This window comes from Diadema setosum, chromosome 7 (genome assembly GCF_964275005.1).
Source record: "Diadema setosum chromosome 7, eeDiaSeto1, whole genome shotgun sequence".
Lineage (NCBI taxonomy): Eukaryota > Metazoa > Echinodermata > Echinoidea > Diadematoida > Diadematidae > Diadema > Diadema setosum.
In genome coordinates this window covers 36229692-36246719 of record NC_092691.1, presented here as the reverse complement: position 1 = coordinate 36246719, position 17028 = coordinate 36229692, and the positions used below count along the sequence as shown (strand labels likewise).

Genomic DNA, 17028 nt, shown 5'->3' with positions numbered 1-17028 from the left:
AAATGAAGATTTCAGAACAACATGTGAAATAGCAGTATTGTTATTGAGATCGTTTGGCTCCGACGTCGACAAGTTTCATTTCTTCCCTGTAGACATGGTATAGAGTCAACTGAAAGTCACTCCAAAGTACAGATGTATGGCTCACCCTTCTGCATGTGTCTCTTCTTTGATTCTATAACCTTTCCATCAGTCATTAATGTGGAAAGTATTCTTTTTTTAAAAGTGATGGATGAGACTTATAAATCATCATTAATACTTCAAAAACTTTGCAAATTTGTGTTGTTTTGTTTGTCGAGTAACACTTCATTACCATGAAAGCTTCCAGTGATGGTTACAAGGATAACAGTGCATTTCGTTTGCACAAATGGCTACATATATAATACCATCGGTCAAAACGACGACGCGCGATCGGTCAATGAAACCTTACCGTTGCTCTTTTTCGTGTGAGAAACAGCCCTATTCAGAAAACTACGTTGGGAGAAAAAAAAAAAGAATGGGTACAATTTGACAATCACGACAGAACGTAAGTTTGAAACATGAACGACGAGTTATCGTCCGTCCGCAATCTCTTTCTCGTAGATCCTGATATTGCCGGCTGGAAAAAAAAAATCAACGGTAGACAGGTAGTGAGCGATCTTCATGGCGGACAAACCTGGGCGTGCGCACACGAGCGATGTGTTATGCAGAGGTTCTCGATGGGTATAACATATAGTACTTATATATATATACGTCCGTGTACAGCATCAAATCAGTCGAGCAAATGCTGCCCCGCGCCGAAACGTTAATTGTCTTCTGAGCTCCTGACGGGACGACATCTGGCGGCATTATCGCCTGATTGTGAGCGTTTCATTGATCTCGAGTGAAGGTCGTTGACTAGGAACGTGATCACTCAGATGAGAAGTCATTTCTTGGCAGACTTTATTTTGACTACTGGCTTTCTCTGATTTCATCAGTGGCATCCCCACAGCGAAGACTAACGAAAATATTTCGTTTTAGAAGACTGGTCGAATTTCAGTAGGTATTTATCGAGGTTTGTTCGAAATCATTTTTGTTATTTTTATTGCGAAGAGATAAAGAGGAAAAATCAACGGAGGACGAACATGGACGGGGAGATTCGGATGCGGAAAGCGGAGGGCGGGAGTGAGGAATCGCCCAGGGAGTTCGCAGATAGGATGATGAAGACAGTTGGTGCTGCCACGGTCAGTTTGGCACTGAGTTTGGGCTGCGAAACGGGTCTTTTCAACGTGCTCGCCAGCCAGTCAGAGCCTATCTCCAGCCACCAGCTCGCCGAGAGCGCAGGCATGAAAGAACGGTAAGTCGCTCCTTACGTTGAGCGGACTTCAGTTTTTTTTTTAGAATTTTGTTTTGTGTGTCATACCAACTCTGTCTAAATCTTCAAAAATGTATCGAATCCATGGCTGCGTAACTGACTTAACCTAGAAACAATTCAACCTTAGAACAAAGTCTTTATCTCCTAGTGGCGTGTTTCTCTCTAGATAGGCCATAAATTCAACTGAATCATAAAGATTTTATGCCCACAAAATCTTGTTTTCTCTGCCTCAGAAAAATGCTATGGAATTTGATGTGACCCTCATTGGTTTTCCAGATCCAGAAATTTGCGGTGATTGGTTCAAAAAGGATTACAAAACACACTGGCAATTTAACGTACCACATGCCTCTTTGTCATCAGAACACGAGTGATCGCTTCTCTTGATTTGTTAGAGTCCCCAGTAGCACAGCTTGTTAGTTAGTTAAAGCAAATCCTGCAAAAGTTTAGACATGGAACCTTGTAATCACTCGAAGAGAAAAGTAGGTACATATATTACTCCTTCATCTGCGACTTTTAAGTGGAATGGTTATGCACATTACGACAGTTGGTGTGCTAGTGAACAGCGGCATGGTGTAAAAGGTGAGTGAAAATTGTGATAAACCATAGTCCTAATACCATGTGGGAATAACTTTGAATGTTCATTCAATATAATTCAGAGGCATCTGAGGTTATGATGGTTATTTTGAAAATCTTAAAAAGAATATAATATGGGAAAAGTTTCTGAAAATACAGTATAATGCATCCACTGTTTTAATAGTCACGTAAAACAAAGGAATGGACGCGTGCTAGCGAAGAACTCAGATCTGTGTGAACTCAGAGAGTCAAACTGATGCAATGATTACAATAGTCAAATATCAGTGTATCATCACTTAAAATCCGAATAATGATTATAAAAGCAGCAGGTGCTACCCGTATAAAGATTCAGGAGATACCATTGTGGAGGGATGAAAACCCCCAAACATGATAACATCAGATTCCCAAGGTCAGAGGAGCCCTTTACATTATTTTCAAGTTGCTGCCATTACGTACGCCAATCGATATTCATGAACACTGAAGACTGGAATCAACGAAATAATCACACAAATTATTGAAAGAGAGAATCAACGCTTGGATGATTTCGCGAAAGAAATCATTGGCGTTTTCTTCACAAGCTGGCTACATTAAGTGGGAGAAACTATATCAGCATTACCCTCAAAAAGTAAAGCCACATCAACAAGCTGTCTCTTTCAAAATCCCAAAGTATTTAAAGTTTTTAAAAACCAATACAGGCAAAAATTTCAAGAAATCCAATATATGGAGCATTGTGACTGATTGGCTGTCGGTAAACGCATCACTTGAATTGGTTTCATTACTATAGCCTCAAATGGTACTCTTTCTACGTGGCTACAGTGTCAAATCGGCAATGCGAGTCACTCTTAATAGTGCACGTAATGAACGTCGAAGAAATCCCCCTTTGTTTACCACGTAATATTCATACACTGAAAATACTGTGTCGGAAGAGAAGGGTGGGGATTGCTAGCATGTTATTTGCTCATACGGGATGCACCTAAGAAAAATGTAAAGACGGACACGAGGTTCTTAATCACTGTGCAATAAAACAATACACACCCATTATATTTTTACTTACTATTGTTTACATGTGTCTGCTTACTCAATGTGATTATCTTAATACGTGCGTATAATACCATATTCTTGGTCATTGTTCTTAGAGGGACCCAAAGATCAGTTGTTGCAGTTTGGTCACATTTTAAACAGGAAGTAAAGGAATGTGTCTGAACACCGTGTGTAGGCAATGATTGGTTCGTTTCGAAGCAAATGGAATCGTATAGTCTGTGGATCTGCTGGGCTGGGACAACACACATCTACATTCTCAAAGTGATACGAGTTGTCCGCGTTGATGTTCCGATGTGGTACATGTACTAGAACAGCTTTCCTTGGATCTTAAACCATTATTTTGGCTGGAAACCAAATGTAGTTTAAAATTTTCCGCTCCTGCTGGAGGAACTAGGATCAACTGTTATTAGCAGGCTGAAAGATTCGGGGGGGAAAGTCATGATATGACTTTATTGATAATTCAATCAAGTTATCATCTTGTGAAGGTGAACCAAACATGAAAATGAAACACCGGTGTGCAAGCCAAGATACCATACGTCCAATTAGATAAGTAAAAAAAAAAAAAAAGAGAGTAAAACAATAATTCGCCAGTGTGAATCGAAGCACAAAACATGTGCCTGTTCATCGCAAATAAATTGTACCAATATTGATTTTTTTTTTTCACAAATGATGACACTCTGAAATTGAAGTCATTTTGATATTTTGGTTGACTCTAAAGCCTCATCTCTCCTCCTCTGTCTCACGCTGGTGACTGGTTACGGTTGAAGATGCTATCTTCGACTTTTGTTCGTCCCATAGACCCGGGAGATCGCACTGCTTGAGCGGTTAATGTCATGAAAACATCACCTTTCACTGCGTGTGATGTCAACAAAGTACCTTCGTGTCAGTGATGTATGTATGGCTTTGAAGGTTGGATACTTTGGCGTCTTCATTTTGTGACTTACGTTGTTCTGAAGAAAAAAAAAATATGGTTACGGACTTTCAACACTGCATATAAATGAGTAACAGAAAAATGATGGCAAAAATTCCGAAGCTTCTTTACAGTGGTAATTGAAATACTATTAAACTATATATGAATGTCGTGGTACTAGACATCACGGCACTCTTAAAAAAGATGAAATTCTAAAAGAATTTTACCGGAATTTTAATGTTTGATAAGAAAAAAAAAATGTGCTTTCGTATTACGATGTTTGCACTCGCTCGTTCTATACCGATGTCTTCCTTCACATTTTACAACATACTTTAATAGTCCTACAAGGAGAAGTTGGACCCATAATTTGCATTGTGGACAAAACTTCTGTGCAAAATTTCATAAGAAAGGTTATGCTTCGACAAAAGATGTGTAAGCCATGAAATTTTTTTATGGACTCACCCGACGCAGCAACTAGCAATTCCTCATGTCATACTCTGTATTCGTGATAATAGAATAAGATCTTAAAAAGAAGCTCAAGTATAACAGTTCAAAAATTGCTCTCGCAAGGGTAGCAAAAAAAGAATCATCCATCATGTAGGTAAGTAACGTACATTCTTTCTGGTGGCATCTGGTCGTTGGCTTACCTGTCTTTATGCACCTTGAGCATGTGCATCTGACCTTTTGAAATGTCTTGGAAGAGGCTTCATACTGGTATAAAATGTCATGGTAACGTTTCAAGACTGAATTTGTAGTTACTGCTTGACCTGCTACAATTGTATTTCTTTCTTGCCGCAGTGTTCAGCGTAATATTATGTTTTAGTCTCCACATTTAAAGGGATCGTATAGTTTTGGTTGAGACGTAACTTCAAATTTTCAGCATTTTTAGTGAGATAATGAGAAACCTTTTATATAATATGAAAGAGCATGTGATTTCAAGAGGAATTCACGATTATTTGATGAAAATTGGTTTTGAAATGGCTGAGATATCCAAAACAGAGCAATCCTACAAGAAGGTGGAACCCAACTTTTATTACGATCGCTTTGCTTTACTTTATTTTTGGATATCTCAGCCATTCCAAACCAATTTTCATCAAATTAACTTTGAATTCCTCTTAGAATTGTATGCTCTGTACTATTTCATAAGTGGTCTCTTGGTATCTCGCAAAAAGTTAGAAGCCCAATCCTCATCTCCACAAATACTATATTATCCCTTCAAAAGTCGTTCATTCTCCCATACACTTTCATCTCAACCGTTATCGGTTTCATAGAATATTACTCCACAACAAATCACAGGCCAACATCCAGGTTGAAATCTTGCCAAAAACACTGTGTTTATTTTGAATTGCATTCCTCTGCCCTTAAAGAGTGATTTCGGTAGATAAAATTGTATTTCCATATGATTTTTTTTAAACAAATGTCTGTGTATGCGAAGGGATATTGTAGTTATTCCGCCGAAGGAAAAAAAAAAGTTTTCAAAAAAGTTTGACTAAGTATGTGCAGTTACAGTGGAATGAATGGTGCGATTCCGTTCTTCGGCGAAGACCTTTGGTGTAGATCTTAGTGGCCCTGCTTACGTTTCAGCGACTAGCACATCGACATGGTTCTTTTCAGGGGGTTGAACTCTCGGCAGCTGGCCCGCCAACAGTCCTGGCGATTCCCCCTCACTCGGGGGGAATGTGTTTATCACCCAACTTTTGTGGGGGCGCACATTGTCGTGCAGCAGAATTACATCCACATGAATTACGGCGAGGCCAAAATGTCGTAGATATGGGAAAGCTATCAGACGTTGAAGCTCGTCTCTGTATCTTATGACTGTCAATCCGCTGCGCTTGACAATGGCGAGCCAAGTCTCGTTTCTCGCTCAGTCGTCGTTGGTTCAATGGCACGAAACTTCATAAACTATGTCGAACATGGTGTCATAAAACTTCTTGTAGCGTCCACTGCGTTTGATATGGTCATTCCTGTCACTAAACAATTCTAACTTGCATATATTATCGATTACATCGGACGCATATACAGTACACAATAACAGAGTGTTTAGGTTGTAATCGATTACGGATGATGGAATCGAAATGATTTTTTTTTTTTCAAACAAGCAAACAAACAAAAAAACATTGCGAACACCATACAAAAACGGGATCGGCCAAGCTTTGCTTGTCGGTTTCTCATCACGTGATCTCATTTTCATGAACAATACTTTTGTTTGTTTGTTTCTTGACAAATCTTGCCTGCATCACAACCAGGTAATACAGGGAGACAGAGTGAAACACACACACACACACACACACACATACACACACATATATATATATATATATATATATATATATATATATTATATATATATATATATATACATATATACATGTGTGTGTGTGTGTCTGTCTGTCTGTCTGTTTTTAAAACTACGTTTGAGTCCAGACAGGCACAAGATGATATTCCGTATAGAATTTGTACATCGGCTCGACTTATTTTTTTTTTTTCTTTTCTTTTCACATGTCATTATTTACGGACTGATGTGTTCGGGAACGTACTGCTGGATAGGCATGAAACAGCGTGATTAAATTCCCGGTAAACCCTTGAAGTAAAGCTCCGGGTTGGACGCAAGTCAATTTCAGATTCTCTGAAAAACTAGGTGTAGCTCAAGGATGAGAATCCGGAAACACGGTAGGCCTTAGATCTGTCCGGAGTGCCCCCCTCTCTCTTTCAAAGAAAGGTGAAGGCACACTGTCCTTACTGTGACGATGCAAGTTACAGCTGACAGTTGTTATGACTTATTGCATTTTCCATTTATGTGAAAACGGATAAAACAGGCATTCTGGGTTTACAAAACAAAACGACTGCACGATATAGCGGGAACGGTTCAAATTGAGAGCCTAAAGTCCTTTTTTTCTGTATACCTTCAGTTGAGAAGGCCTTAACGGATCGTACAGTTTTGGTTGAGACCTAACTTCAGGTTTCTAAAATGTTTTTGTTGAGATAGTGGAAAACCTCATATGAAATATGAAGAGACTGTAATTCCAAAAGGGAATCAACGTTTATTCGATGAAAATTAGTTTTTAATTGGATTGGCTAAGATATCCAAAACTGAGCAATCCTAATAAAAGGTGGGACCCACCTTTTATTAGGATTGCTTTGTTTTGCTTTGTTGTTGGATGTCTCGGCCATTCCAAAACCGATTTTCATCATATAAACTTTGAATTCCTCTTGGAATGGTATGTTCTGTATCATTTCATAAGCGGTTTCCTGATATCTAGCAAAAAGTTAACAGCCCAATCCTCATCTCCCGCAATACTCTTCTATCCCTTTAAGTTACGAACTGAAACAAACTTTCTTCAGCTGATCTTCGCAAATTGTCGGACTGGATGTAATCGTAACCATACGCATTTCACACGTTCTTTTATTCAACACGCCGTGTTTACACCGGTAAACAGATCTCGCTTTTCAGTGTTTGAACAAAAACACGTGCAAGAGATTTGCGAGTTAATGTATCGGATGGAACAAGTAATGCGCAACTGCCAACGGAGTTTCAACGAAGGTTACGGGAATTTGAAGGCGCGCGCGCGATTCGCAACGTATTTCCGAAGTATTTAGCAAAATGTGTTACCAATACTTTGTCACCTTGTCAAAGGGAAATAACAGAAATGTCTTTCATTTTGCTAAGTGAACGATTATTGAAAACACTTGAAACGCACACTTGAAACCTTCCAAGAGGAGCGCAGTACAACACTTACACTCATGTGAAGGCACTTTAAACTAGTACATGATTTTGTGATTTCTTCATTTCCTAATGTCTGAATGAATAAATATTCAAAGGGAATCCAAATAGTCCCACTGCAGGAACCTGAAAAGGACATGCCTAATATTAGCCTTGAAAGAAAGAATGATTCATGTGTCTTCGACCATTTTAAGAAATTTGCTTTCACATTTTGGAGATTAAAACGTCCGAGTACCTGCTCGACCGTAGAATTTTTGAGAGATGAAACTATCAGCGAATTCCTCCCCAGGCATCATACAACATTAAATTCTTCAAGAGCAATTTTCTGCAAGACATCCCTTCATTAACAAAAAATAAACAACAAATACTTCTGACTGAAAAAAAAAAACCAAAACAACCGAATCAACAGGCACAATGGGCGTTATACCACTATTCAGTTCTTTTCGTTTCAGTCGAGTTATTAAAAGGTGTACTGGTCAAATACATAAAATTGACACCAACACATTAACAAATACCCACGCACACACACACACACACACACACACATACATAAACCGTCTGTACATGTCACTCTTTACTCCTATGATCTCGCACACATCAACAAAAGGTGGAGAAACGAATAAAGTTTGAATGAAAGCATGAATTTACTCTTGCATTTACAGTTACGATAATCAGCAATATTTTAATCAAGTTTCAGTCGTTGTATCTTGGCGTATACTCATGTCATCGATACTTACGAATTGATATAATCTAAGAATAATTTTCGAATTTAGAGCAGATTTAAGAGGTATTAAAATTGGCATGCTATAACACTCAAAGTCTTAGCACAATACTCACCTTTTCCTCTGAATCTTGTGCAAATACCCAATAACGATTGTAAAGAATTACCTGAGATTAAGTAAATAAACCTTTCACTGCAAGCCATAAGAAGGTTTATTTAAGTTAATTTTGATATTTCAGATGTTTTCAAGTACATGTATGAGTTAATGACTTAATTTATTATCCAATTCAATCAAAATCATTGAACACGTTTACAGTCATATTATTCATTTACATAGAAACCAGAATATAGCATGAATGCTAGTTAAGTCTGGCCCCTTGCAATTTGCCCAGATACAAAGTATATTAGATGAAAGCAAGATATTATTAAGCTGAGGTATGATTAAGGAATGAGTTTTCTTCAAATGTATCCCTCTGTACAAATAAAATTTCTAAGATCGGAACTGCTGATCTATAATTCTTAACAAACATGTCGGAAAAGAAAAAGAACCAGTGGGAATCGAACCTGTCATCTACTGCTTTCCGGGCAGCGACACTACCACCAGGCTATCCGTGATTGCCGGCAGCAGTGACACGATGAACTTGGAACAAATACAAAGTATATTCCAAATTTGGTACGGTTCAGTAATGTGTTACTATGACGTAGTTATCAATAAGATATTCTAGTGTTAAAAAAAAATCCAAACAAATGATCAATGCATTATGTAATGAACTTACCGATAATTATTTGTAATACATGTTTGTCATAAACAAAGTACACATCTAATTAAAAAAAAATGAAATATTTACATTTATAAGATAGATATATACTAACAATATCTCATGAACACATTAACTTTCTAATAAAACTTCTACGGCAGCTTTACGAAAACTCCAACTGTGCAAAATAATACAGATAACATTATGGACGTCATCGCATCACCTTTTTCACTGGCTGAAAAAAAAAAAATATTATCAGTCTAACAAACCATACCCAGTTTCCCCCGAGTATTCCCCTGAGTATTTCACCATTGCTAATTCATTACAACTACACAATGAAATTGAAAATGATAATGACGCTATGACATCATCATATCTGGTTTCCATATCGTGCTGTGACAAACTAATGTCACCTTTTGCGTCAAAACTTGCAAATGATAAAACAAAAATAAAACAAAAACACTTGCGTAACTGTCTTACTCCATGTCGGATTTGAAATGATACTTTCTGGTCCGTTTGATTTCAGTCTCTCTGACTGTTTGAACTCACATCGTTTATTGACATTCACTTGAACAGGGAGAGGTATGTTACGTTTGTTACTTGCGTTTTTGCCCCAGGCGACACTGTGTCCTTTAGTGGAGTATCCAGAAATGGCTGCAAAAGTTTCCTTATGGCTATCAATCGCAACCTCAGGATTCGAAAGACACCAGTTCATATCCTAGGTACCTATCATCTACATGGCTAATCTATGTTTCAATGGCAAAAATATTAAGGTACTATTAAGCGATTGATTTAGTAACGATTAAAGCATATCGTATACGAACATTTCGCAGTTCGTTGACCATGAGGCGCAATTAGTGTAATTCCATTGATCGCTCTGCCACGGCCGTCTGCGCAGCAGCTCATCGACGAAATGATTCGATTGCTGCTGTATAGCCTTCAAATGCAAAGTGAATGAAACCATTTCGTCATCCGTGGCGAGGAGACATTGTCCGCCCCGGCGGGTATAGAAACCGATGGGTGGGTTCCTCACGGGTGGTGCGCTGTCCTCCTCCTAGGCTGAACACAGCAGCGTGTATGACATACTTCTCATTCTCATTTGACTTTCACCACCTCTCACTCCTCACCCCATTCTTGTCATCACAGTATCATCCAACCAGCACTGGTCTCAGAAAGCCGCTCGCCAAGAGAGAGAGAGAGAAAAAAAAAAGATGGAAAACGATCCCCCAATCCCTTCTCTCCTAGAAGAACAAGAAGCGCTTGATAGGATGTTTACGCTGACATGACCGTTCAAGTGCAAGGCGGGCGTATCGCAAGGATGAAACAAGGATTACAGCGCGCATGCCAAGCATACAGATATACTTAAGGATGTGTACTTTGATTAACGTGCTTGCAGTGTCTATCACACAGCAAGTTATGTACACATATCTCTCTATGTCTGTCTGTCTGTCCGTATCTGTCTGTCTTTTATACAGTCGAGGGATTGTTTAAGCAGCATCCATCTTTATAACCTTGTGGAGGTCTGGAGGAGCCTTTTTTCTCTTCAGAAATAATATGTTTGCTCAAGACTGCATTGTCTATTGGTACATAAAACTGTTTGCAAAATATTTTACAACCTAATTATAAGTTAAAATATACAATTATTTGTATCCAAATGTACTACTATGTCCAACTTTCAACCAGCTTTATTTGTTCCCCCAATTATTTGTGCATTCACTTCGGTCACCATTGATGTAAATTGGAACAATTCCCGATCTGCTTGTTTAGCTTCTCGGCAATTCCAGAGGAATATAAAGCAACCATACTTAGTGAATGTATAGCCTTGCATATGTAATTTGCAGTTGTGATAACATTCAGTCCTTTCGAATGTACCATCTGCAAGTCATGCGCGTGAACTTTTCAAATTGAATCTCTCCTAAAAAAGCGGACTTCAATATTTCTGACGAAGATTGTTGTATGCATTACAAAAAAAAAAAAAGAATCTATAACGATATCTTGAGTATTATTTGGCTGATGTTGACGTAATGTTAATATTGTTCTTCTTACCTTTGATATTAGAACCGGCATTTCATTCAATGATTTTTTTTTTAAGTTCATAATATTCTACCATATAAGTATTAGTATTTTGTGTTATCCCCCCCCAAAAAAAAGTAAATAAATAAATAAATAAGATTATTGAACGGATTATTCACTTATTGTACCCTGTGTTAAATTCAATTTACAAAGCTTTTTGCTTCAATTCATTTTCGAACCATATGTTCATTGGCAGCTTATTTTAAACAGTTTTGAGATTTGAAAGATGAGGTCTATATACTAGTAACCCGCAGTGACAATAAAGGTAATACATTACTGGCAATGTCTAATTACAGGCATCTTTCCCAATGTCACTTTCGTACATAGGTCCAACAGTGCAACACGTCCTTTTAGGATGAATAAGCCTTAAACGGGAATCAATGTAAGTGATCAAATCAGATCGTGAGAGTGGAGGAAAGGACAAAAGAATAAAAAGAAAAGGAAGGGAATTTTAAAGAGATTCAATGTAATCTACAGACTTATAGGGAAGGAATTCGAAACAAAGATACTCTAAGAACACGCTATTTCATATACTTTTTTTTCATATTCCATTTTTATGATGCTTTAGGACGTCGATAACTTCAATCAAAGAGGAGGATGTTCTTTGTGATATAAGTCGGTGGCATGGGTCTGCCTTTATCTATAAGGATCTCTTGGTCAGGCACCTAAATAGTCAAATCACCATGACACTGAAACTTACTTAATTGTATTCTGTCCTTGACATCTATTGACGGTATACCCATCTATAGTCTAAGCTTTGACATTTCGCTAAGTGCACCAAGACTGTAACACTACGACCCGTCCTGCTGAGTTTTTCGAGTGGTCTGCTGTGATGTCATAGAACACAACAATTATGAGAGAAAAAGCGCACAAAGTTTCGGCACCATTGAATGTAGTTTGATCGCGTCGCATTCTGTGTGGATTGAAATACAACTGCCGGTCAGTCAACGGAATACCCAAATTAACGTGGCATTGAAAATTTAATCAAATTCTACCCACTCCGAAAATAGATGCTCTTCACCTCCATACGGTAGGCAGTGACATTTGCGGAAAAAAAGTTGGCTTTATTGCAAAATAGCGTGTGTCAAGACTTAAATTCAGAAGCAGACGCATGTCTGAAACACCTAACACGAGACTGGAATATCGTTGAACAATCCACATGCGCTTTGAGTGCATGCGGCTTAATTAAGGAACGAGTAATAATTGATGAGATACCAGACGACGAAGGATGAAAATAAAGGGAAAGAATTACACGGACACAGATAATGTAGGTCGCCACAGATCAGTTGGTCTTTTATCTTTACGTTCATGCTTAGACGTCTGATGCGTGGATTTAAGCAGTCCAAATTTGTTGTCCCCGTTCTATTAGACATATGAATATGTAATACCTGGCGATGACGTACATAGCGCTCAAATGAAAAAACAAAGTTTGCGTACTGGCTTGCCATTATCGAAAGCCTTTATATTCATTGTTAGAATATGCATCCTAATCAATCTGTTTGTGCTGTGAAAGCTTTCTGAGAACTAGTCAACATTTATCCGATTAATTGAAGTCTGCGATTTAATCATAATATTTCTCAAAACTTTTCACAAGTAGTTTTTCATAAAAGGACTTATAATCTAATTGAATTTGTTTGTCTGTCTTTCTGTCTGCCTGTCTGTCTGTCTCTTAATGATGTATGAATGCATGAATATATAAATATCAAGGTTCGACATAAACTTTTTTCCTCTCTCTCTTGGGACCACCCACATCATCACAATGCATCTTTATGTGGTCTGACAAAGAAATAAGTCAGCCCGAAAAGAAACAAGAAAAGAAAAAGATAAGTTGATGAAAATATTAAAATGATGCTATAAACCATAGTCATTATTTCAAAAACTGGCAGGCATGACAAATCGCCTCAAATATATTGCCACTAAGAAGTAGACAAGTAAAACATAAGAAAATGAAATGATTTGATAAAACATTAAAATGATTATAAATCTTGATGACTATGTGACAAATAATGACAAGTATGTTAAGGGGCTTCAAATGCCAACCGTAAATACTCTAAGTATAACATATCAGATATTGAATTGAGGCATTAAACATGATTTTCCATGACACCACACACGCATATCAATGAAATGAACGTACTTTAAGGCATTAATATTTTGCCATTTGCAGATGAAACAAAATTCAGCCGTAGTGCTTCAAAATAGTTCTAGAATGATGTGAGTTAGGGATAGAAACAACCAATACAGAATAATAATAATAATAATAACAATAATAATAATAATAATAATAATAATAATAATAATACGTATAATCGATGTTAAGAATTGCTAAATATACAGAATGTGAACAATATTATGAAATTGTTTCTAGAATAAACCATATACAGTTACGGTTTATTGAGAAAAACATTGATATATCCTTATTATCTTAAGTTTTATTGCAAAATTTTTATATGGTAGGATGTTTTGTGATACAACTGACCTACACATCTGAGTAAAATGTGATAGCTCGAACATTATTTAAATCACTGCTCCCAATGGCAAACAATACCTTCAACACGTAGGGGTATACCTACTTCTATTATTGGATAAAGTAAGATTTAAAAGGAAAGAGAGCAAAAATAGACCGAGTTTGGCCTGAAGACGGTCTCGCAACCCTGGTCGCGCCAAGTCCAGAGTTATTCACCCCTTTTCTGCATGAGAAAAATACATAAAAACATTGTACTTAATCACACATAAATATGATAAAAGCATATCTTTCCTTACAAGTGGTAGCCCGACACTTCGTTATGGTGAGACTTTTTAGTGCGTCCAAGCGACACCTCTCTACCTCAACAGTAAAAGAAAAAAAAGATAAAATCTCAGAGAATAAAACGAAGTAAAGTACTCAATACCTTTACGAACAATATATGTAACGTACATTTAGTCCAATTAGAATAAATAAGCAAGAGCGACCAACAAACATTCCTTGATTTTATAATGTATATATATATATATATCTTGGAATTTTCCACGTGTTGGACTTCGAATGTTGTAATTATTAGAAGAAAGAGTCTCAAGTACGCCATGGATCCAACGATTACAAAAAAAAAAAAAAATTATTACAAAATTTTCGGTCTGCCTCAGACCTTCGTCAGTGCAAAGACTTTGCACTGACATGTATATCCATTTACATACATAAATCTCTTGAGCTATGCAACTTTTATTCATTTCAACCTTTGAAAAGATGGCATATATTGCTCTTGAGTTTTCGATCCGAGGATCAGTTGTAAAGGACGTTGAATTACCCGGTAATGCTCGTTATTCCGAAGGTTCGTTAGTCCGAAAATACATATGATAAGGTTCGTTGTTCCGAAAGTTCATTAATGCTACTATTAAGCAAGGTTCATTATTCTGAAGGTTCGGTAATCCGAAAATCAAATAGGGTTCGTTAATCCGAACAGTAATGTGCCGTTATTCCGGAAGTTCGATAGCCCATGAAAACAACGTGCTTACCTAACGAACCTTCGGAATGACAAATTTAATTCGTTTTCGGACTGTAATGAACAGTCGGAAAAGTGACCCCTTTTTTGTCTGATTAACGAACCCTCTGAATGGCGAATCTTACTTTATTTTCAGAATAATGAAGCGTAGGGAAGGAAAATTGTCTTATATATATATATATATATATATATATATATATATATTAACGAAACTTTGGTAAAACAAACTAATGAATTGCAAATGCACACTTAATTCTACAAGGAAACAATAGAAATGAATTAATAATATGGAAAAAGCTTTGATTGATCTGACTATGAGTGGGAAATAAACTTTTGACTATTTGATTTTAAAGACCTATTTTATTTTTTACCTCCAACTACGACAGTTCTTCACTATTCAAAATGAGTACTGAGTTAAGACAATACCACATGGAGATTGAATATTAACACTTGATTGATACTGCCACAACTCGTAAATCGCACAAAGTAAATGTGCCTACATAACAAGTACATGTATATCCAATATTATCACGATAGTTTTATTTTTAGTTTAGCTGTGATATATTCACTCACGTGTCCAAGTAGATAAGGTTATGTTTCTTCATGAACGCTTAAATTTCTGTTTCACAAATTACAGTTTCTCTAAAAAAAAAGAGCTATCTATCACCGATAAATCTAATTTAACTGGCAGTAGTTTCTTTGAAAATTATTGTAAAATTATATATGCCTTATTTAGCATGAATTTTATTAGCTTAATTAGATTCAAAATGATATTCGCAACGTTTCAATACAGGCAGAAAGAATCGATAAATAGAAACTAGTCAATAAAGTCACTAAATAAATCGACAATATTTGGAATGACAAAACTCTTCTGGGAAAGGAAAATGAAATATTTGTCGTAGTTTAAACCTTTATACCAAATCTAGATATACCATGAGGTTTCCACCGACATAATCGAGTTTTTCGAGGGGCAGTAGCAGTTATATGGTAAATAGTCATTCATAGCGAGGTTCGTAATTATTGTATATAATCAATATACCAGAGTAAAGTAGTATTTCCATCATCGAAAAGAAGGGAATAAAAAAAAAAACAGGACCTAGCAGCATATACGAATAAACATATACTACATAATATCATCATAGATCTAATTCTATGTAGGATGTGCAATTCATATTGTATAGGTGAGAGCATCAGCTCTCATAATTTTGTATGATTTTACGTATGTGCGTATATCAGTAACTAGTGATCTTTATCAATAATTAGGTCTAACATTTAATTCAAGAGAACAGCAAACAAGAAGAATGAGCATCTCCAATCCCTACGCCCCCCCCCCCCCCAAAAAAAAAGAAGCATTAAAGATAGTCACGCAGAATTCACACACACATATTATTTTGAGTTGTTTGCACGGTGCGTGTGTGTCTGTGTGAGTGTGTGTTCTTGGAATAGCATAGATGTTGACAGTGTGCTATTTCATATAGGTACCTCTCCTCATGCCTAGACTGACATGTTTCTTTTTCCGACATACCTGCAAATATCAGAAGAGGCATGATGTCTTCATTTACAGCTATTTCCTCTAATTTCCCCCGTCCGAGAAGTATCGAGGTTACACGGCATTGGCCCTGATTCAACTAGGTAAATCAAACAATCTGAAACGAGGTCGTGGCTTTAGGGAACCCAAAGTCAAGACTCTCGTCAGACAGCGCCGGATTTTGAGCAAGCTGGTAATGTTTCGCCTTTCCCCGACTTCCCTGCCACATGAAGGCTGCAAAGTTTCCGCCACGTTGCTTGAACGGTTGCAAAGCAAAATAAGGCTTTGGGATCTATGCTAACACTATTTATATTAATCCTTCTAGATATGTTCGATGACAACCCCCCTCCCCCCCCCCCCCAAAAAAAAAAAGAAGAAGATAAACAGACGTTTTAAAAGCAACGTTTAAGTGTTCAACAGATTTTCAAACCCTTGTATGACAGTAAAGAATAATGAATTTGAAAAGTTTTTTTTTTCCATGGCAACCTCATTACTTTCCTTCGAAGCTAAAGGCTCATGAATTCAAAGTCCAAATGTTATCAATATCAATATACTCTTACAGATATAAACTTATAATGGAACATATCACAACAAACATTGATATCCAAACTTTGTTTTTTGATAGTTTCTACAATCGATCAAACATGGAGACAGTATCAGCCCATCGCAAAATGAAAAAGTACTCGCTGTACTTCGTATAAAGTAAACACTTATGCTTATGATTTTATGTATAATAAAGATCAATAGTGTATTCTATACCATGTTCAAATTTTCCTTCAACACGTCAAGTTAGAGAGAATGCTAGAAATATTTACGCGCGGAAACAATATGGAATTTTATATAATTTAAAAAGAATACAAAAACTATTAAAAACACTTACGTCATTAAATCGCT

The 17028-nt window shown here is 36.9% G+C and overlaps 1 protein-coding gene across 1 annotated transcript in view; it reads left to right on the top strand.

Moving 5' to 3' along the window:
- The first annotated feature begins 766 nt into the window (after positions 1-766).
- Positions 767-17028, top strand: part of LOC140231314 (S-adenosylmethionine-dependent methyltransferase Rv2258c-like) — a 58601-nt gene continuing 42339 nt past the window's right edge. The window contains exon 1 of the mRNA XM_072311465.1: positions 767-1312. Coding sequence (XP_072167566.1) covers positions 1101-1312 — 212 coding nt within the window. The 5' untranslated portion in view covers positions 767-1100. The remainder of the gene's footprint in view (positions 1313-17028) is intronic.